Source organism: Dipodomys merriami, unplaced genomic scaffold (genome assembly GCF_024711535.1).
Source record: "Dipodomys merriami isolate MVZ:Mamm:240054 unplaced genomic scaffold, mDipMer1.0.p SCAF_1, whole genome shotgun sequence".
Taxonomy (NCBI): Eukaryota; Metazoa; Chordata; class Mammalia; order Rodentia; family Heteromyidae; genus Dipodomys; species Dipodomys merriami.
The window spans coordinates 52,186,922-52,201,003 of NW_027202270.1; the positions used below are offsets into that span (position 1 = coordinate 52,186,922).

The 14,082-nt window shown below is 33.6% G+C and overlaps 1 protein-coding gene across 5 annotated transcripts in view; it reads left to right on the forward strand.

Annotated features, from left to right (window-relative positions):
- Window positions 1-14,082, forward strand: part of Kcnh7 (potassium voltage-gated channel subfamily H member 7) — a 467,602-nt gene that overhangs the window by 395,009 nt on the left and 58,511 nt on the right. For all 5 annotated transcript variants that reach the window (XM_070021893.1, XM_070021895.1, XM_070021899.1 and 2 more), the window contains one exon: window positions 10,135-10,534. In XM_070021893.1, coding sequence (XP_069877994.1) covers window positions 10,135-10,534 — 400 coding nt within the window. The remainder of the gene's footprint in view (window positions 1-10,134; window positions 10,535-14,082) is intronic.

Genomic DNA, 14,082 nt, shown 5'->3' on the forward strand with positions numbered 1-14,082 from the left:
AAGTGAAGAGTAGATCTCAGGCTGGGAAGGTGGCTCAGTGGTAGAGTGCTTACCTTGCATCATGAGGCCCTGGGTTCAATTCCTCAGCACCACATAAGCAGAAAACGTCAGAAGTAGAGCCATGGTTCGAGTGGTAGAGTGCTAGCCTTGAGCTGAATAACTGAGGGACAGCACCCAGGCTCCATGACTGGAAGAAGAAAAAAAAAGAGAGAAGAGTAGATCTCAGCACATGGTTGCACTCTAAGTATTTAAGGCTCTATAACAAGAAAATTTGCCAAGAAGAATGTATATGTTTAGAATTATATCTTTCCTACCTACTAAAAATGTGATCAAACTGGGGGGTCAGGACAATGGAACAAGACATTTTTTCCTACAAGACAAACCTTACACAAAACTTAAAGACTGAATTTCTTCATCTGTAAAATAATGATAATATTACCATCTTTGTTACTTAATTTGAGACACAGGTGAGATAATACATGTGAAAATAAGAAAAAATCCAAAAGAATATCAACTGATGTTAAACTAGGTAAGTTCTTCATAGGTACTTCTAACTTGAGGTTTAACTAAAAAGCAGTAAGTAAAATGCTTTATTACTAATATTTACATCACCTAGTGGAAGACTTCTTTAATTATATTATGTAGGCTTACACATATAAACATAGAATAAAACTTCTCTGTTAGAATAAATATGCATACACCAACAACACATTAATTAATTTCCTTAATAGGATTATTAAGGGAAAGTGAAGTGTTTACCATATTTAATCAGTAATGATTAAATTGATAAATAAGCATCAAGAAGCATAAAGCATACAGAAAAGATAAAGTGTGCTTCAAGAAAGTAATGACAGTTCTTAACTGGTATGTGATTTCCTGGATTTGCTTACATTCCCAAAGCTGCTTTGTTTAAGATATGATATGATAAAGGAAAGTATTATCTAGGATTAATTATTTGCACTACTTACTTGTGCTTATTTAACCCACTCAAGATTTTTTTGTAAAATGATGAGAAATGTGTTATGGTTTTTAAAAATAAGCTAACATTATATGAAAAGATTGCTCCAGTTTCAGATAGATATTAATTACTTGTCACAAGAGCTTTCTGTTTCCTTTCCTGTCTCTCTGGATTAACGTTTCTATTTCCTAATGAAACTAGTCTTTGAAAACTTACATGTAGACAAGATTAGTCAGAAAACGTTCTTTTTATTTTTTAATTGTATTGTCAAAGTGATGCACTGAGGGGTTACAGTTACATAAGCCAGGTAGTGAGGACATTGTCTAACTTGTTACCCCTGCCCTCATTTTTCTCCCTCTTCCCCCCCTTCTCAGGTTGTACAGTTCATTTCCAACATATGGTTTTGTGAGTATCGCTATTGCATAGGTTCCCCCTTTGTCCCTTGTCTCCCCATGTCTTTGTTCACCTTCCCTTCCCTAATTCAGATAAGCGTATATACAATACTCAGGGTACCAAAATCAAATAGTGACAACAGGGGATAAACCATAGGGGGAAAACTAAAAATGAAACAAGATATCACATAGTACCCAGTATTTACCTATCATCTATTAGAAAACAACAGTTGTTAAATCAGCTAGCTACAGCAAAAAGAAATTTTGAAAAACTGAGAGGAAGTGTTTGAAGGAAAACTGATGGTTTGCAAAGATCAGAGACAAAGGATATGTAATGGGACAAAGTAGATAGCCATCAATGATAGCCAGTAGTGTTCAGGAATCAGGTATTACACCAGATCTAACATACATTTGATCTGTGAAAGGATAGAAATAAAATCATGATAGACTTGGAAAACTTTATGTTTTGCAAGATAGACAATGAAGCTAGTTCTTTATCCGTAAGCTATATGACCATATAATGGTATTTCAGGATAATACTTTTAATATGCATTTTGCAATCAGTGTATAGCAAATATTCACCATCTATTTTTGTTTTTGACAAACAAAACTTTCAAGAAAATCTTAAATTCAAATACATTGATTTGGTAAGTTTTAGCACACAAATAGGAAAAATGTAAAAATAGATATTCTAATGAAACAAAAAGTAATGGATTATCATATCATAATGCTACAGGTTACTCTGAAGACAGATTATGTAGCCAATTGTTTCTGAACTAAAGTTCAGGGTGATGCCTTAAGTTTCAAAACCCCCAAGGATAATTTGTCTCTTCATCAGTAAAGCCAGCTGTTTAAAACTCAGAGCAAACATCTCTACTACAAAATAATAGTTTGGTTGCATCTGCTTTGTTGATTAGAGTCCTATATGAATATTTTAAAATTTATCTAATTCATTTGCAGAAAGCAATCTTTTATCAAAATATTACAATGCACCTTACTCTGACAGAAGAGATTAACTCAAGAACCTACTGATTGGGAACTTGTAAAGACCCATGGATGGGAAACTAGAATTCCACCCAATAAGTACTTTACTGGCATAAATGAGGAGAGATGAATGCATGGAAAAGGAGAATTTCTACAGGGCTGGGAAGATGGCTCAGTGGTAGAGCAAGCTCAGTGCTTGCCTTGCATGCATGAGGCCCTGGGTTTGATTCCTTCCTCAGCACCACATAAGCAGAAAAAGCCCGAAGTGGTGCTGTGACTCAAGTGGTAGAGCACTAGCCTTGAGCTGAAGAGCTAAAGGACAGCGTCCAGGCCCAAACTTCAAGCCCCATGACTGACAAAAAAAAAAAAAAAGGAAAATATCTGGTTATCACTGGAAGCTTTCTAGGAAGCATAGGACAGAAGAAATGTTTTGATTAGAGGGAAATCCCATTACATGCACGATAGTTCCCATCAAACTTAACATCTACTTCAAGAAAAATTATTTTAATGTTCTATTTGATTAAAAATTAAATTAATATATAATATAAAATGCTTAGACATGTAATTTCATGAGTATACTACATAATTCACTACACGATATAGGAAGAAATAAATATTATCATAAAATAAGCTCACTATGCACAAACCTTAGAGATTACATAAATATATATATTAAAACATACACACATACATATACATTTATGTATGTTTGAAATGACACAAGTTGTCAGGATTATGCAACTAGTTTTAATGTTTTTTATTTAAACCACAAGTTCAATATGCAAATGAATATTATTAGTTTCTTTGGAAATATGGTTGTAAGTTTATATACTCATGCATACTAATATGCAGATATATGCATATTTATTTTATATATTTATATATACACCTAAATACATAATCACAGAGTTGACTAATAATAATTTAGCCATAACTTAGTCATAATTTAGGCTGGTGCTCTAATATAGTAAATAAATCCCAGAAGACTTATTGTCACTGACGAAGTAATATTATAGGATAAATGAACAACTCAGTAGAAATCCAAATAGAATAATTTAGTTATCACCCAATTTACATGATTCAAATTCCTGATAGTTAAATGTATTAACCTGTACAAAAGTTAACTTCTGCTTAAGTTTGAAACTCAATTTCATAGCTGAATGACTAACAATTTTATTTGTTTATATATGAATGACTGGAAGGCCATTGAAAAGCTATATAGGATGTAAAAACGTGTGTTGATGAAGACAGTTCCAAGCCTCTGTAAATTCCTGACTTTTAACTAGCTCACTAAACTAGAAAGTAAAGGAAATGTTAGAAAAGTGTGTGGAATATGGTAAAGACCTAAGTCGAGTGAGAACACAAAACAAGTCAATCAATTGTGCATTGATTCTCTTCATTATTAGTTCAGATATTGGTCACAATGCCAAACTAAAGTGACTTGTACAATTCACAATAATTAGAGCCTTGCTTGCCAGTACCTTGAAAGTGAATGGCAAGAGACAATAGAGTGCTGAAAGACTGCACATGATGAAGGAAATCAAGTAGGAGAATTGTGAATGGGGACTGGGAATCTTTGGAATGGGAATAACTTCAACACTTGGAAAGAGTGAATAGGCTGTTGTCTGCATGGTAGAGAATACAATAAGATCAAAGTGATCAGAAAAATAAAATCCTATTACAGAAAGTACAAAACAGCAGTGTGGAGGGGGAAATAAAGATTAAGAGAAGTATTTAAATTTGATTGTATTTTGGAGATCAGCTATATTATTGATTAAATACAGAATTAATTATTTAATTAGAGAAAAAAATTCAGGGGGCTGGGAAGGTGGCCCAGTGGTAGAGTGCTTGCCTTGCATGACTGAGGCCCTGGGTTGGATTCCCCAGCACCACATAAGCAAAAAGAAAAAAAGCAGGAAGTAGTGCTGTGGCTCAAGTGGTAGAGCGCTAGCCTTGAGCTGAAGAGCTGAAGGACAGAGCCCAGGCCCAGATGTTCAGGCCCCATGACCGGACCCCCCCCCTCCAAAAAAAAAAAAAGAATTCAGGATAGTTCAAATATGTCTTTGATACTTAGACAATTTTTAATAGATGATAATGTATTTATCCACTCAGTTAAAACCTAATGAGAATATGGTATGTTATCATGGAGAAATTCTTGTTTTGGTCATCCTAAGTTTGAGACACCTATTATTCAGCCAAGTGCAGATGACTTGTAGGCAAGCTGGCTGGATACCCCATTAGCAAATAGAAGGATGCAAATTATTGTTGTTCTCAATGCACTACATGATTTCTGTGTGTGTGTGTGTGTGTGTGTGTGTGTGTGTGTGTGTGTGTGTGTGTGTGTTTGATTTTTTCCCCCATATGGTTTATCCCCTGTTGTCACTGCATTCAATTTTGGTACCCTGGGTATTATACATATACATATATATATATATATCATATAGTATATATTATATATGAACTAGAGAAGGGAAAGGGAGCAACAAAATGGTGAGACAAAGGACAAAAGGGGAACCAGTGGAATAGCAATACTAATAAGACACTATATTGAAAATGATCTGTACAACTTACACAGTGTGGTTTGGGAAGGGAAAGAGGGAGAAAAATGAGGGTAGGGGTAACAAGTTAGACAAGACACATACTCACTACCTTGTTATGTAACTGTAATGCCTCTGTACATCACCTTAACAATAATTTTTTAAGAGAAAGGAGGTTCATTAAAGTAAAATGTAAATATAATTATACCAAAGGGTTGCTCAAATCAGTGTTTCTATAGAGGGATTATGTACCAGTTTTTATAGATTGTGTATAAGTGTCTGGAGATTAATATTTGGTAGGTCTGCAGGAAACCCTTGAAATGCAAGTTTTTAATTGCTGGAATAATTCTACAGCTGAGATATACAAACTGTGTCAGCTATATCTAGAACAAAGAAGTCTAGGGAAAGCTTTCATGTGCTAATAGGAAAACATTTCCACCAGACAAATGCAAAAATACATAAACAATGAAGACATGTGTTCTACTAATGATAAGAAAAGAAATGATTTCTTAATTACTGAACTTTTATTGGCTTATTCAAATGTTTTTTTCTGAGCATGATAGTCTCACAAATTAGGGCAGAAAACAAAATCTTGTCAAAGTCAATTTAAACATTGATGTTTGCCTTTCCAATTTCCCTAAATATTAAATTACTATAACATTTTTATTTAAAATCAATTCTAAAATTTAAAAACTCCATTTGGGGCTGGGAAGGTGGCTCAGTGGTAGAGTGTTGGCCTTGCATGCCTGAGGCCCTCGGTTCAATTCCTCAGTACCACATAAGCAAAAAGAAAAAAAGCCAGAAGTTGTGCTATTGCTCAAGTGGTATTGCGCTAGCCTTGAGGTGAAGAGCTGAGGGACAGCACCCAGGCCCAGAGTTCAGGCCCCATGACCGGACCCAAACAAAAAACCCCCAAAGACTCCATTTTATGTTAATGTCATTTTGTCTATAAAACATGTATCTTAAGCCAGGCACCGGTGGCTCACTCCTGTAATCCTAGCTACTCAGGAGGCTGAGATCTGAGGATCACGGTTCAAAGCCAGCCCAGGCAGGAAAGTCCGAGAAACTCTTATCTCCAATAAACTACCAGAAAACTGGAGTGGAGCTGTAGCTCAAGTGGTAGAGCACTACTAGCCTTGAGCTGAAGAGCTGAGGGATAGCACCCAGAGTTCAAGCCCCATGATCAACCAAAAAAAAAAAGGATCTTAATTCTAAAACCATAACTTTTTTCTAAAGATGACATATTAGCTCTTATTTTTTAGTATTTTTCCATAAGTAAATGTGATTCTCCTGGTAGTACCAGTAGAAGACCTTCTGCAATATTATATGCATGTTGGAAAAAAAAAGAATATTGGTATTACTTGGTATGCCTTTGTTCTTGTTATCTTCCTGATGTTAATGTCATCCTGAATTTTACATCCTTAAGCATCAGGCCACCCATAGCAGATTACCTCAATATTTTTGATGCAAAGAAATAACATGATACTTTCCTGAACATCAACTTTTCATCATCTGTTTAAATTTCCATAGTTAGCTTATCTGTAACAAATCTTAATTTCTTAAGTATTAACAGTTAGATTCTAGAGAACTCTGCTTAGTTGCATACTTCATTAGCTCCTTCTTCCCCTGATAATTAGAATTCTTGATTGTTTGTATTTTGTTCTTTTTTTTCTACTTTTCTGCCCTTTCTTCTTTCACATTTGGTATTTTTCATTAATTTTGAATGCAAGCAGAAAAGTCCTGTGTGATATAAATAATTAAGAATACTTTGAGGGAAATCTCAATAGAGAAGAATTTCTGCTCACATTAGTATGCCTTATATTAGTCTGAGAGATGAATTGTGGAGTGAATATGAGAAAATTTTAGCAGGTATTCATACAAAAGTGCTGATTGTCTTGTAGACTGCTTTCCCCAAGCCTGATCACTATCATAGATATAAATAGTATCTGAAACAAATGACATATTCATTTTCACCTCAACAAATCTTGTTTTAAAAACAAATTTAAATATGTATGTCTATAATACAGTTGGTATCTCTCTATTCAGTCTTTGTCTTATACTTGACAGCAGTTCCAATGGCTTCTATTCAAATTTATTCATGCCTATAAAATTCTGTACCATGATTAGCAAAATATATTGGTTGACCAATTATTTTCCTTTATCATTTACTCATTTAATTTTGTTTATATATGCTTCATTGCATATTGCTAGTTATAAAGTAAGGTACAATTTTTCTCAGGAAAAAGCCAAATTTCTATTTTTATAGCATCCTTAGTTATTTGATGTAACATTTGCCTACCATAGATTAGAATCATTTGGTCAATTTTCTGTGTCACTGGGAGGAAAGACAATGTGAATTTAAATGACAGCATGATATAATGTTAAGTATAAAAGCAAAAAAAAAAAAAAGTAATGTGCCAATTGGAAGAAACTTCCCAATCTGGTTGTAAATGCCTTTGTTAAAAGCCACAGTTGGTAGAAGTAATTGGGAAGTTTGGTACAAATAAAGTAATGACAAGCTAGGAAATTCTCAGGTCCTATACAGGCTTATACATATTCAAAGTATAGCTCTTTGGTTGAATTACTAAATATGCCCTTGTAAATATTGAAATGCTGAACCAAGGACTTGAATCTAGTTTTAATATTACTAAATATTTTGAGATAACTAATATGTTGAACGATGTAAATAAGACTAAAGTTACCTGGGTGCTGGTGGCTCCCACCTGTAATTCTAGCTACTCAGGAGGCTAATACCTGAGGGATGCGGTTCAAAGCCAGCCTGGGCAGGAAAGTCCATGAGACTCTTATCTCCAATAAACCACTCAGAAAACCGGAAGTGGCGCTGTGGCTCAAGTGGTAGAGCACTTGACTTGAGCTGCAGAGCTGAAGGATAGCGCCAGGCCCAGAGTTCAAGCCCATGACTGTCCAAAAAAAGCATGAAAGAGATTTCTATGGTATATCTAATATATGCAACCATGTAAGCTGCAATATATATATTTATACATTCTTGTATCAATTATCTTCAGTCAAACGAGTTTACACTGTATTATAAGGTAAATTTTGGTCCCATTTTTTTACTTTAAGGTCATGATTATACTCTGCCTATTTAATTGAAAAAAATTGAAGCACTTCATATAGTTCAAGCAACTATCTAGTTTTTATTGGATTTCACTTATTTTGAGACATTTTGTTCCTAAACTAACAATAATTCCAAGATTTGAAAAATAATCTTCAAATATTTCTGATTTCTCAACACAAGTGAGCATCAGAAATAGGAAAAGAAGCACAGGATTTTGAACTGTAAAAAAAAAAGTGAAATATTGAATTGAGGGTACTGAGAAGTCATACAGATATACTTCTTGTCTTTCAATGCCCCTGTTTTGTTCATGGTGAGTTTGCATAGCCAATATTGAAAGTCTTCCAGTTGGAACTGCAGAAATCTAAGTAATGCATCTGGAGAGTGAAGGAACTTCATCAACCCATTTCACAACATACAGGTCTTGCCCACTAGTAGAAACAAAAATGTAAGGATGTTTAAATAGAGACATAAAGAACTGGTATCTATTGAGCATTATCAACCATTGGGTAAGGTAAAACATTGTTATTCTCACAGATGAAAAAACTGAAGGTCAAGATTATATGAGTAATTTGTCTAAGGTAACATACTGGTATGGAACCAAATTTAATCATATTTTTTAGTTCTTCAGTACTAAAAAATATTTATAATACAAGGAGAGAATGTTTGCATTTCTTTAAGGAACACCTAATGCTGTCTTCAATCTCCCCATCATTCACTGAAAGGAGATATGTTTTTAAGTATATGAGGAAAACACTCCTATCTTCATTGACTGTAAAAAGGAATAACAACATTGAAAATAAAGGACATTTCTCTTTGTGAAGAAAACTTGTTTTAATAGCCAGAATCTAGTTGTAATAAGCTCATCTAAACTACAAATACTTGTCTCACTTTTGTAGTGTTTCAGTCTTACAGAAAAAAATTCAAAGGAAACTAATTAATTTTCCTCCTGTGACCACTGTGGCATAAGAAGGAAAACAAAGCAGAACTCATTGTAACAATTATTAAAACAGTTATTAATCCATTTTAATGGAAAATTTTTCTCTAGCAATTATTTTTCACAAATAATATTAATAGGCATGGAGTCATAGTTATTCCTAAGCTGTTTCTTTAATTAAGATGTACATGTTCTTAACACAGTTGGATACAATTTGTAAAATAAACACCAACAATGAACAGATAAAAATGACTCAATAATTGATTGGTAAATACCATGTAACTATGGAATAATTATATGCCCTGTGAATTATATAGTACTTATAGTAGACATTATTTAGGAAACCTAAGACATGAACTTGTAATTTGTACTTAACAGATTTCAAGTCCAAATAACTGGTTAAGTATCCTGTAATTATATAAAAATATCCTATTATTAGATACCTGGTCAGTAATAATCATGCAATTAATTACAGAAATCATACCTGAAAGCAAAATACAATTATAATGTCATTGGGATATCAAGAAACAATTACCAATGAAGGAAAAAAGGAGAAACATATTTAAATATAGAGTGTAATTAATGCATGCAATTATCCAATAAATGTTCCTACACTTACACTTACTTAATTATTCAGATCTTTCTCAATTTCAATGTAAGCTACTTACCAAGACTTTCTTCACCTGCCTTTTCAAAATGATCACTACCATAATACATGCCCTCCCTGACAAACCTTCTTTCATACTCTTCAGTTTAACACCATTGTCATATTTTTCATTCCATCTCTCCTCAATAGTCAGCAGTTCTTGTTTCTCTACCTAAGATTAGAAAAGTAGATTTTATGTTCTACAGTATAATCTTGATGTGTAGGACTTCTAGGCATCAAAGAAACTCATTGGAATGCTTATGGGTGAATGAATGCATTAGTGACTGTCCTTGAAGTATGAGGTTCTTGCTTGGATCTTAAAAGTCAGTTCAAAAAAGAAAAAAAAAAAAAAAACGTCAAGTTCTATAGCCATGGATCTTACATGCAAAGATATTTAAGTAATATCTCATTTATTTTTCAGAGTATTTTCCAAAACAGATTTCAGTTCTTTTTCTTAAAGAATCAACTTAGTCCTTAATTTAAAGTTTCAGTTATTCTCAATGTTCTCATATTTTAATCTGTTTCTATCAACTGTGTTTCATGCAAACACAGTCTGAATTGCTTACCAAAATCTCTGTGTAACCGTACACACTTATTTCCACAGACGACCACATTAATTGGCCTTTTGAAGACTGCTCGTCTCCTTCGTCTTGTGAGAGTGGCCAGGAAGCTGGACAGATATTCTGAATATGGAGCTGCTGTTCTAATGCTCTTAATGTGCATATTTGCCCTGATTGCTCACTGGCTGGCTTGCATTTGGTATGCCATTGGGAATGTAGAAAGGCCATATCTGACTGACAAAATTGGATGGTTGGATTCCTTAGGACAACAAATTGGGAAACGGTACAATGACAGTGACTCCAGTTCTGGACCGTCCATTAAAGACAAATACGTCACAGCACTTTATTTTACCTTCAGCAGTTTAACCAGTGTAGGATTTGGAAATGTGTCTCCTAACACCAATTCGGAGAAAATCTTTTCAATTTGTGTCATGTTGATTGGCTGTAAGTAGATTTCTCTTTTGCTATCTGTTAGGATAAAATATACAACAAAACTAATATATCTAGAACATTGAGTGTAAAGCAAAGAAAAAAAAAAGTATAGAAAATCGTGCATATAACAAGAGTACAAATGTGGGTACCGTATTCCATCAGATCCCAATCTTTTTGTAAGGACACAAAGGAAATCATGGGTATGTAATTGGTCTTTGGATTCAGAAGCTGAAAATTATATTTCATTCAAATTACTACATTAAGAGATGCTTTTAATTTATTGCTAATGGTTGTTTTATATTTCAAGCAAAAGTCAAGTTATGATTGGAAATATCTTAAATTACCCTATAAATATAGGTAAAGGGAGAGATACAAAGATAAAATCATATTCATCCACACAGATATTTAATTGTAATACTTTATATACATATATTGCCTTCATATATATATACATATACATATATGTGCATGCACATACATACACAACACATTTCTATGCAGTGCTTTTCTCTGTTATTTTCCAGTTCCTTTGACATTATGGCAAAACCTAAGTCATGGATTTTTACCTGTTATGGAATGTAATTTATTATATGTATTATTTATAATAAAAAGATTAGGATAAGGTAAAGAAATTTTAAATTAATATTGATGTTTTTTAATTTACTCTGTCAAATCATTGGAGGTAACCTTGATGATACCAGGAGGCAATCCCCAATAGCATGATTGATTTTTTTTTACAGCTTCAAAAAAAAAAGCATCACCTGGGCTGGGAAGGTGGCTCAGTGGTAGAGCACTTGCCTTGCATACCGGAGGCCCTGGGTTCGATTCCTCAGCACCACATAAGCAAAAAGAAAAAAAAAGCCAGAAGTGGCGCTGTGGCTCAAGTGGTAGAGCGCTAGCCTTGAGTTGAAGAGCTGAGAGACAGCGCCCAGGCCCAGAGTTCAGGTCCCATGACCGGACCAAAAAAAAAAAAAAAAAAAGCATCACCTTTAGATTGCATACAGATCTTAGATGGAAAACAGATAAGTGATTTTTAATGGTACAACTTACTGATTTTTGAAATGTGCTTAGATAAGACTTATTTATGAAATTTATATTTAAATTTATATTTACCCAGTTTATCCTCTATTTTCTTATTGTATTTTATATTTATGTGTTTTTACTTTAATAATATTTGCATAAGAAAATAACATTCTTTAAGCCCTTAAAATAGTCTACAAATTCAATCCAAGTGTTGGCTATAATTGCAGAGGTAGCATTATATGCGCAAGTAAATTGAAATGTAAGCAACTAAAACATATAGAAATATAAATTCCAGACACATTGAGTCTCCAAAAGTAAACATGGACCAACAATTTTGTGATTATATCTGGACTATCTCTCTTTTTTTTGGTTTTTTGTCGATCTTGAGGTTTGAACTCTGGGCCTGGGCGCTGTCCCTCAGCTCTTCATCTCAATCTAGTGCTCTACCACTTGAGCCACAGCACCACTGCTGGCCTCATAGACTTTCCTGCTTGGGCTGGCTTTGAACTGCAATTCTCAGTTCTCAGCCTCCCAGGATTACAGGCATATCTTGTAATCATAAATTTTGGCACCATATGTAGCAAATAAGAAAAGAAAAATATCCAGGAATGAGAAACACTTTTTCTTCCAGAGGCCATTTCGATATTTATAACATTATTCAAGGCCATGTAAAATTAACAATACTAACAGTCAGGCAGCCAATAAGAAGCATAACAAGAAGCGCACATTGCTGTCCTGCATGTACCAAAAGGTTTTTTAGGCCTTATATGGCCTGAGACATTCTCTGTCTCTAAAACTACCCTTGCATACTTAAAAATTTAGAATATTCAAGTGAGTTTAAAATATATACTTAAGTTAAAGCAACTCACCACTTAGTAATACTCACCACTATGAAGATTAATGGAAATTAATGGGGATATTTGTTATTTTGTTTAGTTTCAATTAAAGAAATCACAATTCTCTATTTGGCCTAAACCTCTAAATTAAGGAAATGTTGGCAATTCTTTAGATTCATTGCCCTTTCCTCCCCTCCCTACCCCTCTTCTCTCTTTCGTTTCCTGCTTTCCTTCTTTCCTCCCTCCTCCAACTCTTTCTCTCCCTTTTTTTTCTTTCTTTGTAAATTGTACACTACATTATTATTTTTTTAATTTTCGCTTTGTTCTTTCAGTGCTGGGGCTTGTATTCAGGACCTCACACACGATAGGCTAGCCTTCTACCACTCAAGTCATACCTTCAAGCCATGCTTTTTGCTGGTTATTCTGAAGATGAAATCTAATGATCTTTTCTGACTGAACTATCTTCCAACCATAAAAGAGGAAAAACACAAGTCAAACTGGATATAGTAAAATAACTCTCACCCTATTAAAAAAGAGTCTCATAATAAAACACTTGGTTCTGTAAACCATAATCAAATAAATTGTATAAAGTTTAATAGTAATAGGAAAAGATATAAGTATTCCTTGAGAAATTTAGTACTCATTTTATAAAATAAATAAAATAAAATATATAATTAAGACTTGAAACTCAGCAATAATAATCCTGAAGTTTTGTATTTATGTAGGTATGTATATTTATTCTTAATATTCCCAAAAGATCTAAGTGTATTAAAAATGACTTGATTTTCCCTGTTTGCTATATTTGTATACAAAGTAATAGTCCCAATACCTGTGTGAAGGCTTATATTTTTTACCTTAAAGCACAACCAAAAATTTAATGTAATATATTATATATGTGCCAATTATAACTACAGAAATTATCAGGTGAAACCCTAATTGTCAGTTTCTTTAAGCTTAACCTTTATTATAGAAAATGTTTCGAAGCCAAATTGTAACAAATAGACAATTCATGATGCATATTATATATATAATTCAAAAAATGAAAAGAAATTAAACTTATTACCTAAAGCTGTCCATGATAGCAGATATCTGTAATACTTTGAGAGGGTCAGACAGGAGGATGGCAGATTTAATTATAACTGAGCTACCTAGTAAGTTACAGCCTGTGCTATGTAGCAAGAATTGGTCCCAGGGAAAAAGTATTATCTCACTAGTGCAAATAACACAAATATGTATAGAAGCATTTTTACAAGTTACTATTTAAATGTACTTTCAATTGTGAATAAAAATTAGACACCAGATAATTTATTTTAAAAATAGTCAAAATAAGCCGGGTGCTGGTGGCCCACAACTGTAATCCTAGCTACACAAGAGGCTGAGATCTGAGGACTGAGGTTCAAAGCCAGCCCAGGCAGGAAAGTCCATGAAACTCTTATTAACCACCAGAAAACCAAAAGTGGTGCTGTGGCACTAGCCTTGAGCTGAAGATCTCAGGGACAGCACCTAGGCCCAGAGTTCAAACCCCACAACTGACAAAAAGAAAAACTAAAGTCAAAATAAAATATAAAGGAAAAACGTAAACAATCATGGAAAAAGTATAAAAATGTTATATATCTGTCTATATTTTAAGATTATAGTATAACTTGGTGTTTATTCAATTTCTAGCAATTTCTAGAAATATAGCACATGCGTGTATATATG